This window comes from Ovis aries, chromosome 3 (assembly GCF_016772045.2).
Source record: "Ovis aries strain OAR_USU_Benz2616 breed Rambouillet chromosome 3, ARS-UI_Ramb_v3.0, whole genome shotgun sequence".
NCBI classification, from domain to species: Eukaryota; Metazoa; Chordata; class Mammalia; order Artiodactyla; family Bovidae; genus Ovis; species Ovis aries.
Window position 1 is genome coordinate 18,182,954 of NC_056056.1, and position 22,569 is coordinate 18,205,522.

Here is a 22,569-nt window from a genome sequence, read left to right on the forward strand (position 1 = left end):
ACCCAGGGATTGAACCCACGTCTCCTACATTGCAGGCGGGTTCTTTACCCACTGAGCTAGAAGGACACTGAGCCCACCATGAGAGCCCCACCTGCATGACCTCATCTAATCCTGACCACCTCCCAAAGGACCACCTGCAAAGACCACCACATTGGGGTGTAGGGCTTCAACATAATGAATTTGTGGGGGACACAAACACTCAGTCCATAGTAGAGGAGGGAAGGGGAATGGGACAAACATCAGAGCTGACATTTACTCAAATTTCCAAAAGGCTTTACATGGTGGGGGCAGGGGAACAGTACGATGTAAGAAAAACTGGGACAGCTTTGAGAAGTCCTATGTTGTCTTCCCTCTACTCTAGTAAACAGCAGGTCACCTCTAAATACAATTTTCTTTCAGAAGCAAGCTGGAAGGAAGTTCTATCGGTTAAAAATTAAACAACAAAATGAAACTCAGGCCATGTGAGTGTCACGTTTTTAAAAAGCAATCACTGACACACACACCCATGACGGATTCATGTCAATGTATGGCAAAAACCACTACAATACTGTAAAGTAATTAGCCTCCAATTAAAATAAATAAATTATTTTTTTAAAGTAATCACTGAATTACTGATTTTTCTCTTGATCCTGACAGGATCAAAAAACATTTGGTATCTATTCCTTAATGGGTCAAAATCCATCCGTGAATGGTTTCACAGCCCTTGCTCAGCGGTGGATGTCCGGCACTTCCGTTCGGCACCGTGTTCTTCAGCTCTTGCTTCTCCCTGGGACCCCTTGCTCAGCAAACATTTTTCAGTACACATGCAGGTCTTCTCATTGCCATGTTCCTGCTGATTTGGGAGGAAGTGGAAACACTGATGTCTTTTTTTTTTTTTTTTCAAATGGCATCCTACGATTTTTTTACTATTTACTTTTTATTCAGCTGCAACAGATCTTAGTTGTGGCACAGGGGATCTAGTTCCCTGGCGGTAGGGATCGAACCCAGGCTGGAATCCAGGCCCCCTGCATTGGGAACACAGAGTCTTAGCCACTGGACCACCAGGGTAGTCCTTGATCCCTTGTTTCAGAGTAAGAATCACTGAATGCTCTTCGATGTAGAGAACTTTTCTTTTTTAAAAATGGAAGTGTAGCTGATTTTCAATATCATGTTAGTTTCAGGTGCAAGGCAAAGTGATTCAGTATGTGAGTGTATTCTTTTTCATATTCTTTTCCCTTATGAGTTGTTACAAAATGTCGAGTAGAGTTCCCTGTGCTATACAGTAGGTCTCTGCTGGTTATCTATTTATATATCACACAGAGGTGCATACCTGCTCAGTCATGTCCAACTTTGTGACCCCACAGACTGTAACCTGGCAGGCTCCTCTGTGCATGGGATTCTCCAGGCAAGAATACTGGAGTGGGTTGCCATTTCCTTCTTTATTGGTATTGGGATGCTGCTGCTGCTGCTAAGTCGTTTCAGTAGTGTCTGACTCTGTGCAATCCCATAGATGGCAGCCCACCAGGCTCCCCTCCTGTCCCTGGGATTCTCCAGGCAAGAACACTGGAGTGGGTTGCCATTTCCTTCTCCATTGGTATTGGGATACCGGGGTATAAAGGATGAACCAGGCCCTGCTCTCAGGGAGCTTATTCTGTGAGAATGTTCCAAGGGCATTAGCTATTGTTCAAAGAACCAAACCAGGCTGGCAGGAGAGAGAGTGATTGCCTGAAAGCCACCCAGTCCATCTGCCTCAGGGCTTAACCCCACCCAAGACTGACCCTTCAATGACTGACCCTTCAATGCCACTCCCTTAGCATGGGCTGGACATCCTACAGAACCTCTCCACGCCAGCTTCAAGTTCCCATCTCTTGCTCCAAGACCCTTCAAGCACTCAGCACAGAGTCAAGACATTCAAACAAAACATACACATGCAAAAAAAAAAAAGCCTCTTCCAGTTTTCAAGCTCCACTTTATGACCTAAAAAGCAAAATCTTTCTGAAGCATAACAAGCTACTTCAGATGAAGAAAACAGCAGACTCTAAAAGGCGAGGAATCCAGTGTATGTTCTCAGTCACGTGAGCACCAAATACCGAGAAACCATCCCGGGACGAGGAGGCCAGCCCAAACCAGCTGCTTCAAAGCGGCTGTTCTTTAACCAGAGGCTTAACACAATGACCCTAGAAACCGTCTGAGAGCTTGCGCCAGCTTTCCAAGGAGGGGTGTCAGAAGGGCCCTCCCGGCAGGATTCACAGCCTCAAAATCCCACTTGGAGAGACTGCCAAGTGTCAGCGACTCGGTGGCCCTTTTAAAGAGCCATGCCTTCATGCCACTGAGAAAGAAAAAGGGACGAAGAGAAGCTAAAGATTCACTGAGCTTAAAAGTTGGGAATAAAGGGCACTCCCCCCCCTCCCCCCCCCGCCCAGAAAATGAATGCATTTGCATTGGTTTTTTCGTGGCCAGCTGTCTTCTTGTTCACGGGAGGGCCACTTGGGCCCCTCTCCACCTGGAAGGCCAGGTGTCATTGCTTCTTTCTCCCCAGCTCACCTCTGAGGCAGCCACTCTGCTCTGGGGCCCCAGCCGGACGGCCCTTTCTCAACTTGTCCTCTTCATCCTTGACCTAGTGTCTCATTTGGGTGTGAAGAAATCTGGGCCTTTTTTTTTTTTCTCCTGTGTGTTTCATTTACAATGATTTTTCCAAGCAGTGTGAATGTTCACCATATGCTGGCTGCATGGAAGAATATTCTGGCTCCCCTAAATGCTGAGTCATGCTGAGTCACTCACCCGGAGAAATCCGGAAAGAGGGCAACCAAAACAGCTGAGGCAGCCGCAGCCGGGCCTCCCTGGAGGGACGGGGAGGGGACGGCAGAGCTGGACGAATCAGGCCAAGGTTCCACAAGGGGCCAAAGCAGCATGGCTCTTACCAAATAGTAAAGTCCTGTTAATACTGAATTTCTAGAACTTTGCCTACAGAAGAGCATAGCTGAGATGAAGCCAGAGCAATGAGCAGGACTAAAGACATATATAGACAGAAACAGTGTTAGATAAAAATAAAAAACAGAATTTTATCACCAGCAAAAGATAAGGATTGCTTACATTGTTGTGTGGGTGTGTGTTTTTTTTTGGTCCTGTCCAATATTGTATGAGGGCTTCCCTGGTGGCTCAGATAGTAAAGAATCCGCCTGCAATACAGGAGACCCAGATTCAATCCCTAGGTTGGGAAGATCCCCTGGAGAAGGGAACGGCAATGCACTCCAATATTCCTGTCTGGGAAATCCCATGGAGAGAGCCTGGTGGGCTACAGTCCATGGGGTCACAAAGAGTCAAACACGACTGAGTGACTAAGCACTATGACATTGTGTGAATACTGTATGGCGTACATTCAAAAGTCAATAAACGAACTGACTTTGATTATGAGTAGCTGTGTATTTAAATGGAAATGGGTAAGTTTGAGTGGTTATTACCTATAGTTCCTTCAACGTCCCCAAGTCGGAACTTCCATGGGATAACAAAACGGCCACTTCTAGTCACTTTTTGGCCATAAGAATCACCCAGGAGATCTTATCTAAAATGCAGGTTCTGTGATCATCTTTCTACCTCTGCTAAGAAGCTGGGGATCCCAGGAGTGTTCCCTAAAACATGATCTCAGGATTGCCCAAGAATCTTGTGAAAATGTGGAAAGTACTCTCAGCCCTAATCTTCTCCCTACCCTCAGGTTAGGTGGAGGCGGGGTGGGGGCGGATCTACAAATCCATAGATTCCAGACACTTCCAAATCATTCCAGTTGGCTTTTCTCCAGCTCTGCTTTCAAGAACAAAACGGCCAAGTCCTACCAGTGCCTAAATGACCCCCAATTCCTGAGCAAACGTGGAAATGTGGCCTGTGAGTTTTGTTACCCTCTCCCACTCAAGAATAGCTTTCCTCACTATCTTCCCCATACTTGACTGAAAAATGCATAGGAAGTGTATCTATCATCCCAGGCTTTACTCCCTAACCCTGACACTCAGTGGCTCTGTGACCTTAGACTTGTTACTTAACCTCTCTGAGTCTCAGCTTCTGACTCACACTAAAGCAGAGCCCCTAAATCTGTAGCTGTTTCTGTCGGGTTGTTGTTGGGATCAGGTACAGGCTAATGAGTACCCAGCCCTCTCCTCCTTTACTGTATTCAAGTTCCAGCAATGTGACTGGGGAGACTGCTTTCTTCCAGGCTCTATTCAAATGTCACCTTCTCCATGCAGCCTACCAGGACCACCTATTTGAAATGGTCACTTTTGTGCCTTGCTACTGGCACGACATATTCCCATCCCTGCTTTATTCCCAATCTTCATCATCTTCTAATAACCTCTGTGATTTACTCAACAATTTTCTTTCTTTCTCTCTCCCCAATAGGATGTAACATCCTGGTGGTCAGGATGGTTATCAATTTTGTTCACTGATAATACTCAAGTTCTTGGAAAAGTGCCTGATACATAGTAGGTGTTCAGTAAATACTGGATGGATCTATGATAAAGATGGGTGGGTGGATGGGTGAATGGATGGACAGGTGGGTGAGTGGATGAATGGGTGAATGGATGAGTGGGTGAGTGAGTGAGTGGATGGTTGGGTGAATGGGTGAATACATGGGTGGGTGGATGGATGGGTGGGTGAATGGATGGATGGGTGGGTGGGTGGATGGATGGACAGATGGATGGATGGGTGGGTGGGTGGGTGGATGGATGGATGGATGGATGGATGGGTGGATGGATGGGTGGGTGGGTGGATGGGTGAATGGGTGGGTGGATGGGTGAATAAGTGGGTGGGTGGATGGGTGGGTGTGTGGATGGATGGGTGGGTGGGTGGATGGGTGGATGGATGGGTGGGTGGTTGGATGGGTGGTTGTATGGATGACTGGGTAGATGGATGGGTGAATGGGTGGGTGGATGTGTGGGTCGGTGGGAGGGAACCTGTCTTTGAGCTCTATTTTACTATAACACAATTCACAGTGGCTGCATATCTGAGCTTGGAAAACCTGTCTTCTTTACCAGCTAAGGTAAGATCTGATTACTCACAAGCTGGTGACTTCCCTCTTTAAGACCATATTGGTTGTTTTACTACCAACATTTTTGCCAGATCTGTTTGCATGCTCATTAACTCATATAAACGCTAATAAAAAGAAGCTATGAAAACAACTTCCTACATGTTTCCTCTTCCAGGCATAATCACGTGCACACACAGCACGCCACGTGGGCGGTGGAATAACCCTTTCACCGGGCTTCCAGATGACAGCTCCTTCCTGGGAAGACAGCAAATTCCAGATTTTTACCTCTGGGAACCCCAATCCATTCTGCTTTCTGCATGATTCAAGGGTCCTCAAGTACGACAAGGACATCAAAGCCCCCTCCCTGTGACACGGCAGCAGGTCACCTCCATTCCCACCCCAGGGCAGCCTGGGAGCTCAGTCACATCTTTTAAGTAAGTGTTTGAGAATGATGGGGATATTCCTTTTCATTTGGTCATTTCCTCTTCATCTGCTCACAAATAAACACTCAGGAGGGCTGTTGACCACACTGGCAGCTGGTTTCCAGATGCCCCCCTTGTCCCATGCAGCTCCTGTCCCATCCCTCAGGCTCTGCTTCCCACCCCCTCACCCGTAGAAATGGCTCTGCACTGGGCCCCTCCAGTGTCCCCACAGCACCAGAAGAACCGCCCAAAGTCACTGAGAAAGAGAGACTGGCCAGCAGGATCTAAATGAGCTTTCTTTTCTTCCCGATCAGACGTCTGGGCTACTTTTCCCAGGCTCCCTGCAGTCAGGTGGGGCCAAGTGACTGGTTCTCAGCCAGGGTGACTTTGCTCCACGCCCCCCAGGAGACATCTAGCAATGTCTGGAGACATCTTTGGTTGTCACCACTGACAGAGAGGGGGATTTCTATGAGGAGCTAGTGGGAGATGATGCTGGAGAAGACTCTTGAGAGTCCCTTGGACCACAAGGAAATCCAACCAGTGCATCTTAAAGGAAATCAACCCTGAATATTCATTGGAAGGACTGAAGCTGAAACTGAAACACCAATACTTTGGCCTGACGCAAAGAGCCAATTCACTGGAAAAGACCCTGATGCTGGGGAAGACTGAAGATAAAAGGAGTAGTGGCTGGTTAACCATGAGATGGTTAGACAGCAACATGGACTCAGTGGACATGAGTTTGAGCAAACTCTGGGAGGTGGTGAAGGACAGGGAAGCCTGGTGGGCTACAGTCCACAGGGTCACAAAGAGTTGAATACGACTGAGCAACTGAACAACAACTACTAGTGGGGAGAGGCCAGGGCACATCCTGTTCGGGACAGCCCCCCACAACATAGAGCCGTCAGCCCAAGTGTCAGCAGTTCTGACAATGAAAGTTCGCAGTCCAGCCCAGGGGATAAGTTCAGTGTTCTGAGTCAAATCCAGGCCTGATTCATAAATCCAGCCAAGTGCTTCCCCACGGGGCTCTCCAAGTTCTCCCCGCTCCTGGCTCTGTGCAGATGAGCCCAGATGCCTTGGAAGTGCAGGGTGAGTAAGGCTGAGCCACTGGAGCAAGCAGAGACCAAGTGCCTGAAAAATGCCTCCCCATCCCTGGCACCCACTCTAGACTTGGAGCTAGAAACAGACTCTGAGCTGTGCGTGAGCTGGGCCTGGATCAGCAGACATGACCTGGGAGGGTTGCTGGAGTCTCGACTCCTATCTCACGTGGGAGACAGGCCTCAGGGGTATTACCCTGGAAATCAATTTGTAACGGAAACAACGAGCTGGCCTGTGCAGAGAGGCAGGAGGGGTCCGTGGACCTATCCATCTTTGAAGTTGCAGCTTTTTAAATAAACCCTCTGAAGTTCACTTCTGGCCATTCTGGTCCCCAAGGACTCCAAATTAGAACTCTTTTACTCTGAAATTCTGCAAGTTTAGTGAAAAACATCTTCTCTCCCAGTTATTTTAACTAGTCAGAGCTTAGTAAACATTAAGTGCCAGTTTCTATTTCTTTATGGATGTCTTAGTTCTTTCATAAGGAGCACTTGCTGCTGTGAGTGATATTTACCGAGAAGGCTTAGACTAGACTTACCAGGTAAAGTACAGGGACTCACTCACACTTAAAAAAAGTATTCACTGTGCACCTGAAACGTGAGCTGCATTTTGTCCGCCAGCCGTGTTTACTGAGCATGTACGTTCTTCCAGGCGTTGCATGTGACGCGCACTGAAACTCCCAATACTTTGGCCACCTGATGCAAAGAGCCAATTCATTGGAAAAGACCCTGATGCTGGGCAAGACTGAAGGTAAAAGGAGGAGCGGGTGGCAGAGGATGTTCAAAATGCCATCCAGAGCAAGGTGCTGTTACCATCCGGATTCTCAGTCAGAAGGGCCTGCGCTCCCCCCACATCACATACCACGGGCGGCAGTGCTGGGGGCTCCCCATGGGGAGGCTACTTTGAGGACCACCTGCGCTCAGGGATGCTCCAGTCTCAACATCACATCTTCTAGCCCCACCTACTGTGCACGGGCTTTTGTTCCTACCGGCAACCATCCGCTCACTGGGACCCTAAGACATGGTGAGGATAAAATATAGGAATATTTTATTTCAAAATGTTATGTTTCAAATGCTTGTAAAATATCCAATGTCAGTGTTTCTTTCTTTTTTTTTAAGCAAGCATTTCTCGCGATGATAGTTAAATGGATTGAATACACTTTGAGAAAGTCTTATTAAGTAACTTAGGGCAGAGAGGAGACTCTGATGTCAGGACAGACCCAGATCTGGCTCCCGCCTGCTGGCTGCATCGACAGGGCGGGTGACAGGGCAGTTTCCTGCCAGGTGAGATGGAGAGCGAGCTGGTCCCACCCGAAGGGTCTTGTAGGGTTTATGGAGATCAGGCCAAGATCTCTGAGAAAGCAGGGCTCAGGGCTTCCGGGCAGGACTTCACGAACTGTAGCCCTCTCCTGACTCCAGTCTCAGGACCAGAAATGACCACCCTGAGACAGCATCACAGGAAGACAGATGGCAGCATTCTGGCAGCTGCCAACAGCCACAGTCAGAGGGCTCCAGCCTCCTTCTCGGTACTCAACCTTAGAGTCCTCATGCCAACAGAGTCTTTCAGGGGGAAAATAGTATCCCCAGGGGTACCTGGAAGTCAAATCAGTGAGACAGTGGGATGAAGAACCTGGGCCCAACTAGGAAGCCCGATGGCTCCACACTCAAATCCATGACATGTAAAGACATGTAAACACCAAAATCACCTTATGGACTGTAGTCCGCCAGGCTCCTCTGTCCATGGGATTTCCTAGGCAAGAGTACTGGAGTGGGTTGCCATTTCCTCCTCTAGGGTTTTTCCCAGCAGAGATATCGAACTCATGTCTGCTGCAGCTCTTGTATTGGGAAGTGGATTCTTTACCACTGAGGCACTGGAGAAGCCAGACTCACACTATATACATGAATACATGCTCCACGATGTCAAATAAAACATCAGACAGTTTTAAAAAGTAAGGCGTTTTTGTTAAACGTGGAGATACACTTATATTGTGTATTGTAAATCATTTGTTGTAAAACTTCCGGGGGGGAAAGCCAAAATAAGTTATCAATGATTACAGCTACAAGGCATATGTAAGATTATATTTAGAAACCCTGATTCACCACTAACCCCCGTCCTTGACGGTAACCTGGAAAATCACACAGGACCACACCCACTACACTTTCTTGGGTGCACAGGGCCTCCCCAGGTCCAGTCTGGGAAGGATGACACCCACACTGAACTCTTGGAAGCATAGTTCATTAAGGGGCATCTTTAGAGAGTAGTGACCTCAAAAGCTATCAGTGAAAGACAAGCTAAATAAATTTCAGGGACCACTGCAAAGTGAAAGTGCAGCCCACCCACCTCATTCAAGCAGCAGAAAGAAAGAATTCTTCTTTTCTTCTACATCTCTCTCTACTTGTCATCAAGGTTCATTTGTGATTTAATGGCATTCTCTTGGTCACAAGGGTACTCACACAAATAAAGACACAGGTGCCCAGGGCCCTGGTATTCAACTCAGCATGTGGGCCACACTCACCCACTCTGACCCTTCCTGCCCCCAGTCCTAGGTTCCGGCAGATAGAGGAGCAGTGGTGGATCAGCAAGAGGCAGGGAACAAGTGGCAAGAACCCAGGGAGGCAGGAAGATGGGACCCCCATACGGTCCAGGCACCAACCCCCAGTACATACTCCATTTTCCCATCAAATATCACTCAGAAAACACAACTGAAAGAATTGTTAAGACTCTCAAGATAACACCTGCAGAGCATTAACCCCCAGGCATGGGGCCCCTCTGAGCTAGGTGCCCAGCAGACATGCAACGGGGGCTGGGTCTGCCAAGGAGAAATGATAGAGCCGGAGAGCCAGCAGCTTTAGCAACATGAGCAGGCCCCTGCCACGGGAGGGGAACGATCCCTCCAGCTTGTCCAGCTAGCCGGGACCCAGACGGTGCTAGTGGAATGAATCAGACTCCACTGAAAAGAATTCTAAGCAATTCTTCCAGCCAAGGGCGAGGACAGTACTCATTCAGACTGGAGACCCAACAACCATCAGATGTAAGGATGCCTCTACACACCTGCCGTCAGGGCCTGATTGGGCTTGATGAAAACAACAGTTAAATCATATTTTTAATTTTTTTTTAATCCAGGACTTGATGAAATAATGTACCTGGGAAAACACTTGCAAGTCCAAACAATAAGGAAATGTGAATAGTTTTCTTCAAACAGAGACCACTGTTTCATGTTCTTTACTTCATTAAATGATAAACATTTGGTACTTCTATTCCAGGCAAGATGGAGTAGATGTACTTCTCCTCATTCCTCCTGCCAAGGAGAGCTAAGAACCCTGGAGATCATCGAGAAAACAGACATGGGGAGACTCTGAGAGGCAAGAGAAAGGCAGACTAGCTGCTGACTCTGGGGGCCAAGGAAGGACATGGTGATGTTTTCCCTGGGTTTTCTTTGCGCTTCTTATATCCTGGATCAGGGGCTGGGGAAGTAGGTACCCAGAAGCATCAATGGACATGGAAAAAGAAAAAGAAAGGCCTGTACTCTCAAGCAGCAGATCAGGAACGAGGCAGCCTAGTAGGACAGCAAACTTCCAGACAATAATTATGTGACTCGAAAGAAGCACCACAGGTAGGGCGGAGGCACCAACTCTACCCCCATCACAAAGGCCAAGTGGAGAGCCTGTATCTCAGCCTCCCTCCACGAAAGGGTGGTGATACAGATGGTGGGGTGGGGAGTAGCGGTGTTCCTCCGCAAGGAGCCCCCTCAAGAGTGTCAACAGAGATCACATGGGAGCCTGGACTCTCACGCCCACCCAGCAGTAACCAGGCCCTGCTCCCCCTCCCCACAGGCTGGTTCAGCAAGAGTTGGGTGGGGAGCTGGGGCATTCACACCCTTCCAGAACCAAGAGGTCTTCACCCTCCACCGTGAAGGATGAAGCCGAGGCACATCTCCCCCTACCCCTACTCCTCGCCCCCAGCCAGGCTGGTGGTGGCAAAGACTTGCTCTCACAGAAGATGGAAATAAGTTCCAGAGTTTCATAACACCCAGAAAGTCCAAATAAGTTTCAAACAAACATCACTCTTCTTTCTAAGAAACAGGAAAAGCTCAATTGAATGGGAAAAGAATACAGTTGCCAATACTGAGTTGACATGATGTTGGAATTAACTATTAAGGATTTTACAGCAGCCACAAAAAAGAAAGGAAATGTCTTTCAAGGAGGAATTCTGAATACTCTCCAAAAAATGGAAAAAAAAAACAGAAAATCTCAGTAAAGAAATAAAAGATATAGACAAGAACCAAATGGAAAATTTCAAAATGAAAAGTACAATAGCCAAAGCAAAACCTGCTGCTAAGTCGCTTCTTTCGTGTCCGACTCTGTCCACACACACACAAAAGGACAGCCTCACAAACCTGTGGAACTATAAGAAAAGATCTAACATGCTTGTCATCAGAGCCCCAGAAGGAGAGGAGAAGGAGGGAGGGGCTGACAAAGTATGTTAAGAAATAATGGCTGAAAATTTTTCTAATTTGGCAAAAGACTTAAACCTACAGAGTCAAGAAGCTGAGACACCTTCAAAATGGAAAAACAAAAAAATCCTTGCCAAGATACATCATGGACACGTTTCTAAAAACTGAAGATACAAAGAACAGGGAGAAAAAGCATCTTATTTACAAAGGAAAAAACAATTTGAGAAACAGCAGATTTTTCATCAGAAACCATAGAGGCTAAAGTGGCATAGCATGTCAAATATAGAAAGAATTCTAGCCTGGAAGTCTGCTACTGCTGCTAAGTTGCTTCAGTCATATCCAACTCTATGCAACCCCATAGACGGCAGCTCACCAGGCTCCCCGTCCCTGGGACTCTCCAGGCAAGAACACTGGAGTGGGTTAGCCCAGAAGTCTAGATCCAGCAAAAACATCTATCAGGAATCAAGGAGATAACAAGAACTTCTCAGACGCAGGAAAACTGAGAGAGCTTGTCACCTGCAGACCTACCCTTAAAAAATGTCTAAAGGATGCCCTTGAACAAGAAAGGAAACAATAAAAGAAAGCAAACTGGAGGGACTTCCTTGATGGTCCAGTGGCTAAGACTCCATGATCCCAACAGAGGAGGCTTGGGTTTGATCCCTGGTGAGGGAATTAGATCCCACGTGCCACGACTAAGACCTGGTGTAGCCAAATAAATGAATATTTTTAAAAGGACGTCTTTGGTGGTCCAGTGGTTGGGAATCCACCTGCCAACGTGGGGGGCACAGGTTTGATCCCTTGTCCAGGAAGATTTCACACGCCTCGGAGCAGCTGAGCCCACGTGCTGCAACTACTGAAGCGCATGCCCCTAAAGCCCATGCTCTGCCCCAGGAAAAGCCACTGCAATGAGAACCCCGTGCACCGCAACTGGAGAGAAGCCCCACTTGCAGCTGCTAAAGAAAGTCCATGTGCCGCAATGAAGACCCAGCACAGCCAACAAATAAATTTTAAAAAAAAAAGAACTTTTTAAAATTTCCTTCTAAAAGAAAGAATATTGTAACATCAGGAGGAAGAACAAACAAGGGAGAAAGTAAAGATGGGGGTAAATGCAGCATACCCCTTGTCTTCCTTTTCTTCGGCTTTCCAAAAGCAAATATGCACGGGTCCTCAAGAGGCAAACCGCGCCTGCCGCAGGACTGATTTCACAGATTACCTGTCATTCCGTCAGTGTGGCACCCGCAGCACCTGCATCCATGTCTCCTGAGCGTTTCCTTGGCCGCTCACCAAACCCAGTTAAGCAGAATTTCTAGAGATGTGGGCCCCAGGACTGTGTCTGTAAAGGTTACCTCCACTAAGAAGTGAAGTCCTCAGACCTGAGTTGAACTTCTGTCAGTAGAGAGTCAGGCTCAGTCCCTCAATGTTAATACCTGAGGAAGGGGAAAGCAAAGTGTTTTATGAATTCCCTGCAGGACTGGAACAAACTTCAAGGTTAAAGTAATTGACATCCCACCTCGGGTGAAGGTCACACACCTCCAGATCATCACAGGGACTGTTCTAGGGAGTGTGGGCTCACACAGGCAACTGCCACTCTTCTATGCCTCAGCTTCTTCTGTAAAATGGAGGCAGCATCTGCCCCTCCTAACTCATGGGGGCAAAGTGAAGAGCAAAATAGGCAAGCTGTCATGAGCTTGTAAATGATTGTTCTTACCTAGTGTGAACAATTAACCTCCCTTTAGAGAGGGCCATCACTAGAAAACAAGCTCATGGTTACCAGGGCATAAGGGGGTTAGGGGGATAAAACTGAGAGATTGGGACTGACAGATACACACTACTATATATATACTAGATAACTAATAAAAAAAAAATGTACTGTAGGAGAAGGAAATGGCAACCCACTCCAGTATTCTTGCCTGGAGAATCCCCATGGACAGAGAAGCCTGGTGGGCTACAATCCATGGGGTCGCAAAAAAACATACAGGACTAAGTGACTAACACACACACACACGCACACACACATACATAACAGAAGAAAATGAAAATAAAGACTTAAAAAAAAAAAGAAACCTACTGTAGAGCACAGGGAACTCTACTCAATACTGGGTAATGGCCTATATGGAAAAGAATCTTTAAAAAAGAGTGGATACATACATATGTGTAACTGATTCACTTTGCTGTACACTTGAAACTCACACAGCATTGTAAATCAGTTGTGTGCATATGTGTGTGCCAGAGCTCAGTTGCTAAATGGTGTCTGACTCTTGCAACCTCATGGACTGTAGCCCACCAGGCTCCTCTGTCCATGGGACTCTCCAGGCAAGAAAACTGGAGGGGGTTGCCATTTCCTTCTCCAGATCTTGTCCCTCAGCTATCTAACCAGGTCTCCTGCCTGCCTCTCCTGCATTGGCAGGCAGATTCTATACCACTGAGCCACTTGGGAAGCCCCATAAATCAACTGTACTCCAATAAAAATTTTTAAATAAAGAGGGTCATCACGGTTCCTTTTGCTTTGAAATGTACTGTATCTGTGCTCTTCGCAAAGACTCCGGGAAAGGCAGAAATGGTTAAGATGAAATGGACCACTTAATTCAACCGTCAGAGTCTGGTTGATGGGCAGCGTTGGCATCGAAACAGATGAGGGTCCTGACATCTGCAGCGCTGGGAAGACAGCCTGATCACCACCGGGCTGAGGGTGGGTGCCCACGACTGCTCCTCCCGGGGCGCCCCCACAGGTCCCTAGCACTCACCTCCCTGAAAATGCAGCTCTAGATCCTGTCACCTCCTCTGGACAGGGACAGCAGTGACATGTGACAGGGGTCAGAGGGCTTGCAGAACCCTCGGGCTATTTCCAGTTGAGAGAAGGTATACTGTAAATTGTCCTTTTTAGGGAAGAGGGATGGTAGAACCTGGGAGTAAAAGCCCCAAGGACTTGGGGGTGGGGGACATAGAAGGCTGTCAAAGTATTTTAAAATAAAGCGTCTCCACCAGCCGACTAGAGCGGCCAGCGATCAGTTACCCGCACTGCCGCCTCCTGGGTACCTCCCTGGGTCGAGAAAAGGCGGGGGCCAGAGCGCCGTGGGCGCAGGACGCGTGCCCGCCGAGCGCGCCCCAGGCACGGTCGGAGCCCCTGACCTGTCGGCGGGACGGGGCGGCAGGGCGCGGCGGGGTGGCCATCCGGGCCGGGCGCGCACGTGGTGCGGGGCAGGCGGGTTCCTCCCCTCTGAAGTCATGGACTTGGCTCACAGTACCGTGGCCAGCGCGCCAATGTGGCTTCGGCCAAAAAGGAGGAAAAAAAAAAAAAAAAAAAGCGCACAATGTGTTTCTTGTTAAGAGACTCGCAAGCGGGGCCTCGGGGTTTTGCTTTGGGGGCAGTATTATAATATTAAGATGCAGCCTGATTCCGGACAAGCCCGCCCTTGTCGCTGGCTGGAGAGGGTTACCGCGGTTTCCCACGGACACCGGCGGGTAGCCCGGCGGCCGAGGCGCTGCGTGCCGCGAGGGGTGGCGCACGGTGGACGGCGGCCCGGGGTCCGAGCCGTGACCCAGGCTCCCCGCGGGGGCCGGCCCCCGCGACGCGCGCCTCACGGCGGCGCAGACTCGGCGACGCCAGTCCCGCGCCCGCCAGCTCGCGGGCGGTCCAGGGTTGTTTTCCAAGCCCTTATCTCTCGCTCAAGTTAATTTTCTTTTTTAATTTGGTGACCGGAACAAAAGTCACAGGAAAATCCTTTGTGAAAGCCAAACGCAGCCACAAATCTGGGCACTTCACAGCGTTTGTAACTAAATATTTGCCGTGCTGGTAGTTAAATCGGCCCCTCCGCCAAACTTTCCAAACTTTGCTTTCTTTGAACGGGGCTGAAAGGTGATCTCCCTACAAGGAGATCAGACGGTTGAAAGCAATTGGATTTAGCACGCCGTTTTCCTGGTGCTCTTGAGATCTCTGGGCAAACAGGACCGCGCGCGAATCCTAGAAGGAATTAGGGCCGGGGTGGGGGCAGCGCGGGGGAGGGATGCCCGCTAAGCCACGGTAGTAGCTGAAGCGCTTTGTTAATGCAATTTATTAGCTGTGCGCGACGAGAAGTAAGAGGTTAGGCAGGTCTTCAAAACTTCCAAAAGGGAGAAAAATAAACATCCCCTTGTTTGCTTTTTGTGGTTTGGTTCATTTTCTTCCCCTCTCGTTGCCCCTCATCTAAGACTGTTTTAAACCCAAATTCGGTTATCTGGTTTCAGTGAGGGTTCCCTCTTGCCAAGGTATTAAATAAACAAGCAAAGCAAAAACTTGAATCCTTATGTAACCCAGATGCTGTTTCCTCGAAAACCACAACAAACTCTGCTAAACCAGATAACCGGCTCGGGAACAGTCGTGTGTCCTCACCCCACCCCCACCCCCAGGGTCCACCGAGGACAGTCGTGTTCAGGACCTCCTCTCCAGGGCAGACGATAAATAATTGCTGCTAACACTCTAAGCCGCGGATGCGCACCCCGAGGGATCCGGATACCATAAACTGTCCGGGAATGTTGGCATCTGGTTCTTAAAATGGAACTTTCCCTAGAGATAAAGCCAGGACCGAGGCGGCGTCTGCGTCCTTGGCCCCACTTGGATGTTTTCTGGCCTCTTGATGTTCGCAGCTGAAAGCGCAGCTCTGGAAAGAGGCGACGTCTGCCCGGCTTTGTAGTGGTAATGAGAACGCAGACGCGGGTCGTCCGCGCGCAGAGGCTGGGAGCCGCGGGAACCGGCTGCCCATCCTCCAGCCTCAGGAAGGGCGAGGGGAGGGGTCCGTCCTGGGATGGGATTTTTTTTTTTAGGGCAACCTCCCAAGGTTCCGAGGATGGGCAGTATGTAGGGGCGGGAGGGAGCCCTTCAAAGGTATTTTGGGGGAGTCCAGCTCCTCCTCGTGAGGATCCCAAGGAATAAATCACTTTTGCCCTCCACTGAGACACTTTCTCCCCATCAGCCCTCCCCTCGCGCCGGCCCCACCCTGAGCGCCTCGGTTGCAAAAACAAATAAAATAAAGCAAAACCTTTTGCTTTGGCAACCTCTAAGCCACATGACGCCTCCTCTGCACAAGGAAGATTTCTTTCTTCTCCCTCTCCTGGCTTTGTGTGTGTGTGTGTGTGTGTGTGTGTGTGTGTGTTTTCTTCTCTCCCAACCAGCCCCCCTTTTCTTTTCTTCTCGGTCCTCCTTCCTTGCCCCAAATCGCTGGAAACTTAAGACGCGCGGCGGCTGCAGGTGCGCGCGGGCCGGGCGGCGGGGCCGGGGCGCGCCGGGGCCGGCCGGGCCTCGCAGGCATTGATCAGCTGGGCGCGCGCGCTGAGTGACGGCGCGGTTGCCATGGCAGCCGCCTGAGCGGCGCCGCGAGGACAAGGCGGCCGGGCGGCGTGAATGGGCGGCGTCACGCGCCTGGCGCCAGAGAGTCTGCTCCCGGGCTCCGGCCCCGGCCCCGCCGCGGCCCGGCCCGCGCGCCGCCGCCGCCGCCGCCGCGCATTCATCACCTGTCAGGGCTCGCTCGGGGGGTCACGGGCGGGATGGACGCAGCTGGGAGAACAAAACCGGGGGGAAGAGAGGCGAGCGCTCCCCAGCGCGCCAGATGTGCCGGGAGGACCTTGAGACACCCCCTCCTCCGCAACCCCCCCTGCCTTCCCGCAGGCTCCTCCCGCCCCCAGTTGCATCACGCGGGGCGGGGGGTGGGGGTAGGAATTGCAAAGGCCGTCCGGCCAGCCTGGCGCGCCCGGCCCGGAGCTGCTTCTCATTACCGCGAGGGGCCAGTCGCGCTGGGAGCCGGCGGCCGGGCCGGGGTGGAGACCGAGGGAGTGAAGCCCTGGAACCAGGTTAGGCGACCTTCCTGGGCCGGCGTGTGACTTTAAGTGGGGGGGGTGGGGGCATGCATCTCCACCCCACCCCCCCCACCGGAAACCATTCACACCTTCCCACCACCCACGGATCTAGCAGAACCAGGGCCCATCTGCAGCTTTAGAGGCCTCAAATTCAAGCCCACGGAGACACCAAGGGACAGATTTTTTTTTGTAACCCACCTCACCATTTTCCCGATGAAAACATAATTTTAAAGGTAATGGCGAATTGGGCTTGCTGAGACAGAACGTACTAGGAACTCAGGCCTTTAAAAAAAATCATGAGCTTAGCCTCAGAGTCCCCTTAAGTTGATCTTTAAATGAATGTAGAACTGGTCGGCCTGCCAGTCGAATCGAATTCCACTCATCCAGGCTGACTGGACTCTGACATGGCCGATAGAGGAAGAAACACCAGAAAACTTTCACCATATTTAGCAGTTTTACTGCATCAGGGTACACACATGAGCCTGGGAGAAGGCAGTGCCTTAATCAACTTTGCGAGTGTGCAAAGTAATCCCGCACAAGGCTCATTAGGAAGCAGCCCGGAGCCCGGCTGGAGGGATAATGAGGCTGGCACGGATGTTAACATACGGTGTCCTTGGAAAAAGCTAGGAATGCGTCAGTATCTCAGAGCTGCAATGTCCAAGAATCACAAGTAATAATTTGAGAATCCCAAAGATGTTTGTTTACATTGGCTATTATTGTAAAATAGTCAAAGTATAACATCATGAACCAAAATAGTGTCAAAACAAAATCTGTTCCACTGTGGCACGTATGTGACGGAAACACATGCACACAAAGAACATCAAAAGGTTCGAACTGTGAGGACTCAGGATGAAATCATTTCCAGACTTAATATCAGAGGAGAGGTGGGGACTCCACTGCTGTGCGCAGAGAAGTCGCAGGCAGCATTTGCTGGGCAGGCCCTGAGCAGATTTCTCTGCTGGTCAGGAAACCATCACCTCTATGCTCCCACCTGAGGTGGCTGGATTTTCGGAAGGTGATATCCACCCTAGCGCCACCAACTTTTCCTCCCTCGAGAGCAGCTGTAGTGCAGGCACATGGCTGTAGTTGGTGTCCAGGACCAGACCGGCTGGTCCACCAGCTGAGGAATTAATCATTAACTGAAGAAAAATATACTGTTTCCCCATTATTAAGCTTTACTTTTTCTCCAGTTCTGCCCTCCTTTTCCTTCTTAAAGGCCGAGGAGATGCAGATTGAGATAAAGTAAACAAGACACTTAAAAATAGAATGCTTTTTCAGACTTTCTAGTTTATTGTATTCTAGAAAAATGTTTAAAACACACAACTAACTTACTGTAGTCTTCCGTTAAGTTAGAATTATGTGTGAATTCACTGAAGAGGATTTGAGTAAAGAACTGCAAACTGTAGTTCTTAAAAGATTTCTAGACAGAAAAATTTTTAAAAAGATGAGGGCGGGTGACACAACCTGAAGCTGCCTCCAGTACTGGTGCTAAGAAGATTCCCAACCTGGTACCTTATAGATTTTTTTTAAAACAGTGTGAAGATATTGACCGTGGCTAGGGCCACCTACCTGTACAAAACTTTAAAAATACAGCAGGCACTGAAATGTGACACCAGAAATCATGTTGTGTGCATAGCTAGTCACCTTGCTTTGCCACCGACACTGCAGAGCGGACCAGCAGCCTCTCAAGGGTAGTGTATGTAAATACAGCTTCAATATGCAAATACTCCTAATGATTTCCGATTAATAGCTTTATTATAATAGCCCTTCCCAGTGTTAGAGAAGGAACCCAGGAAGGGTCCCGCACTTCTCGAGCTCCTTAGCGATCAGCACAGTTATCCAGTAAGTACTCACTTCACAGAGTTTACTAGACTGCCTTCTGCGTTGCTCCAGGTTGCACGATCCCACACTTAAACCTGTCGTTGAAATGCGCGCGCGTGGGTGTTTTGGGGTTTGTTTTCATAAAGCTTTTCCTGATCTTAAGAGGCCGATCTCAATCTACAAACATCAGTTGTCGATGGCAAAGTTATTTGCGTTTTCCCTTTTTTCGGAAATGCTTTCCATAACGTCTTGATGACTTTCCGGGAGGAGCGGGGAACCGTGGTGGCTTTCCCCTTCTGCCGTGCAGACTCCGCGGGGGTGCTGTGATCTTAGTGATGCTGAAAGCTTGGAGGAGTAGCAGCCTCCGTCGGGGGGCACCTTTAGGGGGAGGGTCCCGCCTAGTGATCGGGATTGGAATTGGGGTGCCCACTTACGGTCCCGGGGTGTCCCCGCCCCCACCGCGTCCGCGCCCCGCTGCTCCCGTCGCTCGGCCGTCCCCCGGTCCCTGCCCACCCCCAGGTCCCCCTGGGCCCGGCGCTCACAGTACTCTATTTACCACCTCAGCTGGGCTGGCGCCCGTTCCGCCCACCCCCACGGCGATTGGCTGCGAACGCGGAAGGACGGAGCTCTCCCCTCGCGCCCGCACCTGCCAATGGGCGCGCCCGCCCGGCCTGATGGACGCGCCGCCTTCCACCAATGGGGTCGCGGGGAAGCCGGGTCGTGTGGCCCCGGCGAGCGCGTATAAAAGCCGCCGGGCCGGGCTCTCCGCTTCATTCTGAGCCGAGCGCGGTGCCGAGCGCAGCGAGCTTCGCAGGAGGCGGCGGCAGCGGCGGCGGCGGCAGCCTGAGCTTCGGGGCAGCCCGCTTCCCTCCTCCCAATCGCTTCGCTTCCCTTCCCCGCTATCAGCATGAAAGCCTTCAGTCCAGTGAGGTCCGTTAGGAAAAACAGCCTTTCGGACCACGGCCTGGGCATCTCCCGGAGCAAAACCCCGGTGGACGACCCGATGAGCCTGCTGTACAACATGAACGACTGCTACTCCAAGCTCAAGGAGCTGGTCCCCAGCATCCCGCAAAACAAGAAGGTGAGCAAGATGGAAATCCTGCAGCACGTCATCGACTACATCTTGGACTTGCAGATCGCGCTAGACTCGCACCCCACCATCGTTAGCCTGCACCACCAGCGACCCGGGCAGAGCCAGGCGTCCAGGACGCCGCTCACCACCCTCAACACCGACATCAGCATCCTGTCCTTGCAGGTAAGACCCGCTCCCCCCAGCGATGCTCGGGTAGAGCCGTTGTCAGGCGGCGGGCCCTAGTCGCTGACTTACAGACGGGCTAATAACTTTATCACTGTGCCTGTTACAGTCATTTAAACAAAAACAAATCTGCTGTGGAAGGAGTCGTGTGCGTGAAATTGTTATGACATGTGAATGCCTCTGAGTCTGAATTCATCATAAACGTGGGTTTTTGGAACTTGCTGTTCAAAATTAAACTATTTTTTTTTAAAAGAGGTTCTTTCTCCTTAAGGTTGTCTAACGTCTTGCGCCTTTTCCCCCCCTTTCTCTCGCAGGCTTCTGAATTCCCTTCTGAATTAATGTCAAATGACAGCAAAGCGCTCTGTGGCTGAATAAATGGTGAGTGTCTGCTTGTGTCCCCCGTTGGTGAACTGGCGCTTGGAGTGTGTGTGTGCGCGCGTGGGTACTTGCGTATCTGTAAAATTTGGGGGTTTGGTAAATGAACGTGTACTTCGTTGTGTTGCACGTAGTACATTGTTTACGCGTACTAGACATGAAGAGCCATCTAGCTCCTGTTACTCAAAATCCCAGAACGTTTTCTTAAAAAAAAAAAAGAAAAGAAAAAATCAATGCCTGTAACTTACTCCCAAGGTGGTGAAGGAGAATACGTACTGGCTTCTTGTGCGCCTGTAACATGCCCCGGCTGTTTTCTGCTATTGCTCTGGTACTATGAGGTACTAACCTCCATATAATTAATCTTATCACCGCAAATTCCATAGGGATCCTCCTTCCCCAAAACTCCAGCCCCCTGGGATCGGCTAGTTGAGCATTGCTACCCTGTGTCTCAGACCCTGTGATGTGGGATTCCGACTTCCCTATCTGTTAACTAAAGGGCTGTTTTCAATCAAATAATTGTTACAAGAAGCAGACTGGCGCCTGTGAGGACTGCCGTTGGAGATCCAAATAGGAGATTGCGTTGGGAAGTTTTCCCCTGAGTCTCTGCTATTTTAATGTTTAATTTGCGCTGTCCAGGCCGAGTGTGTGCGCTGCATCTGGACGCCAGGGTTTGCCCAATGTTTGAGTGTTTGGTTAAATGTTCAAACTGCGGCTTCTTCCTGGCGCCAGTCTGCCTGTCTCTGCCCTTAGGTTAAAACCTCCTAAACAGTCCTTTCTCTCCCGATCTCTTGCAGGTGTTCATGATTTTTTTTTCCCTTTGCACAACAACAACAACAAATCCACAGGCTCTTTTAAGGCGCTGAACTTATTTTTCAACCATTTCACAAGGAGGACAACAAGTCGAATGGACCTTTAAAAAAAAAATGGAAGGAAAACTTAAGAATGATCAACTTCCCCAGGGTGTTTTCTGACCTGGACTGTGATATTAGTTATTTATGAAAAAGACTTTTAAATGCCCTTTCTGCAGTTGGAAGGTTTTCTTTATATACTATTCCCACCATGGGGAGCGAAAACGTTAAAATCACAAGGAATTGCCCAATTTAAGCAGACTTTGCCTTTTTTCAAAGGTGGAGCGTGAATACCAGAAGGATCAGTATTCAGTTACTTAAATGAAGTCTTTTGGTCAGAAATTACCTTTTTGACACAAGCCTACTGAATGCTGTGTATATATTTATATATAAATATATATATATATTGAGTGAAACCTTGTGAACTCTTTAATTAGAGTTTTCTTGTATAGTGGCAGAAATGTACATTTCTGCATACAAAGTGTAATGATGTACTTATTCATGCTAAACTTTTTATAAAAGTTTAGTTGTAAACTTAACCCTTTTATACAAAATAAATCAAGTGTGTTTATTGAATGGTGATTGCCTGCTTTATTTCAGAGGACCAGTGCTTTGATTTTTATTATGCTATGTTATAACTGAACCCAAATAAATACAAGTTCAAATTTATGTAGACTGTATAAGATTATAATAAAACATGTCTGAAGTCAATGCCTGAATTCTGAATGATTTTTAAGATTCTGTCTCTATCTCGCCATTTTATTTAATCCCTCCTCCTTCATCGCTTCTACCACCCCTAAGGCTTGGAATCTGCAGTGCAGAGAAGGCCCTTATCAGACAGATGTGTGGTCAGGGCTAGCACTCTGGGGTAAAGGGCTGTTGCTGCTTTTTAGGGAAGCTGACTGTCCTGGGGAGTCTGTAAACCCAGAAGTTTCTTTTAGTCTGTCAAGGAAAAAGTAGCTCTGTGCCTTGGGGTGGGGTTTCCAACCCAAGAGTTACTGTGGTGGGGCCTCCTAGCACTTTAGATGTGGAATCTGGAGGACGACCTGTCTGAGTGGATAAGACACTTCTGCAGCAAATGAAACTGCTGTTAATCAGGAAAGAAAAGAATCCACAGAATTTCTGAACCTGATTTTAAGATTTAGAGGTGGGGCAAAAAGAAAAAAAATAACCCTCCATGCTACTCGTTGCTCCTAAGGCCCCTTTGCCCTGGGGGTGAAGCTGTAATATGGCCGCGAGCTCCCTCCTGCACCTGTAGCTCACCCAGCCTGGGGCGGAGGCTTGGGCCCTGCCCGGGGCTCCGAGACAGATTTCTGTTTAAATCTTTAAATCGCCCTTCACCCTTGGCTGCGCCTGGACTGCGCAGGGAAGGATCCGATTGCTGTGTCCACCGCATCCCTCACGTGGCAACTCTGGGACTGGTGTAGGTACGTGTTTACAGTTCATCTGTATCCCCGTATATTGATACTACCTTCTCACGT

The 22,569-nt window shown here is 49.4% G+C and overlaps 1 protein-coding gene and 1 long non-coding RNA gene across 5 annotated transcripts; one reads left to right on the plus strand and one right to left on the minus strand.

Annotated features, from left to right (window-relative positions):
• Positions 1-239: 239 nt before the first annotated feature.
• On the minus strand, positions 240-19,197 carry LOC105607483 (uncharacterized). 4 transcript variants are annotated; one of them, XR_009599745.1, is made up of 3 exons: positions 15,976-19,197; positions 8,213-12,387; positions 240-8,099 (listed from the first exon to the last, which is right to left on the minus strand). It is a non-coding gene; the product is annotated as an uncharacterized LOC105607483 (long non-coding RNA). The 4 variants fall into 4 exon arrangements; XR_009599747.1 differs by lacking the exon at positions 15,976-19,197 and adding an exon at positions 13,705-14,155; XR_009599746.1 differs by lacking the exon at positions 15,976-19,197 and adding an exon at positions 12,491-14,155.
• A 185-nt stretch (positions 19,198-19,382) lies between these two features.
• ID2 (inhibitor of DNA binding 2) lies at positions 19,383-21,799 on the plus strand. The gene is made up of 3 exons (XM_004005671.4): positions 19,383-19,865; positions 20,180-20,243; positions 21,035-21,799. The coding sequence occupies exons 1-2, from the start codon at positions 19,518-19,520 to the stop codon at positions 20,234-20,236; spliced, it is 405 nt and encodes a 134-aa protein (XP_004005720.1). The 5' UTR covers positions 19,383-19,517; the 3' UTR covers positions 20,237-20,243; positions 21,035-21,799.
• Positions 21,800-22,569: the final 770 nt, after the last annotated feature.

Coding starts and splice junctions, on each gene's coding strand:
- ID2 (XM_004005671.4), top strand. CDS start 19,518: ATGAAAGCCTTCAGTCCAGTGAGGTCCGTTAGGAAAAACAGCCTTTCG. Junction 19,866..20,179: donor TCAGCATCCTGTCCTTGCAG/GTAAGACCCGCT, acceptor TTTCTCTCGCAG/GCTTCTGAATTCCCTTCTGA.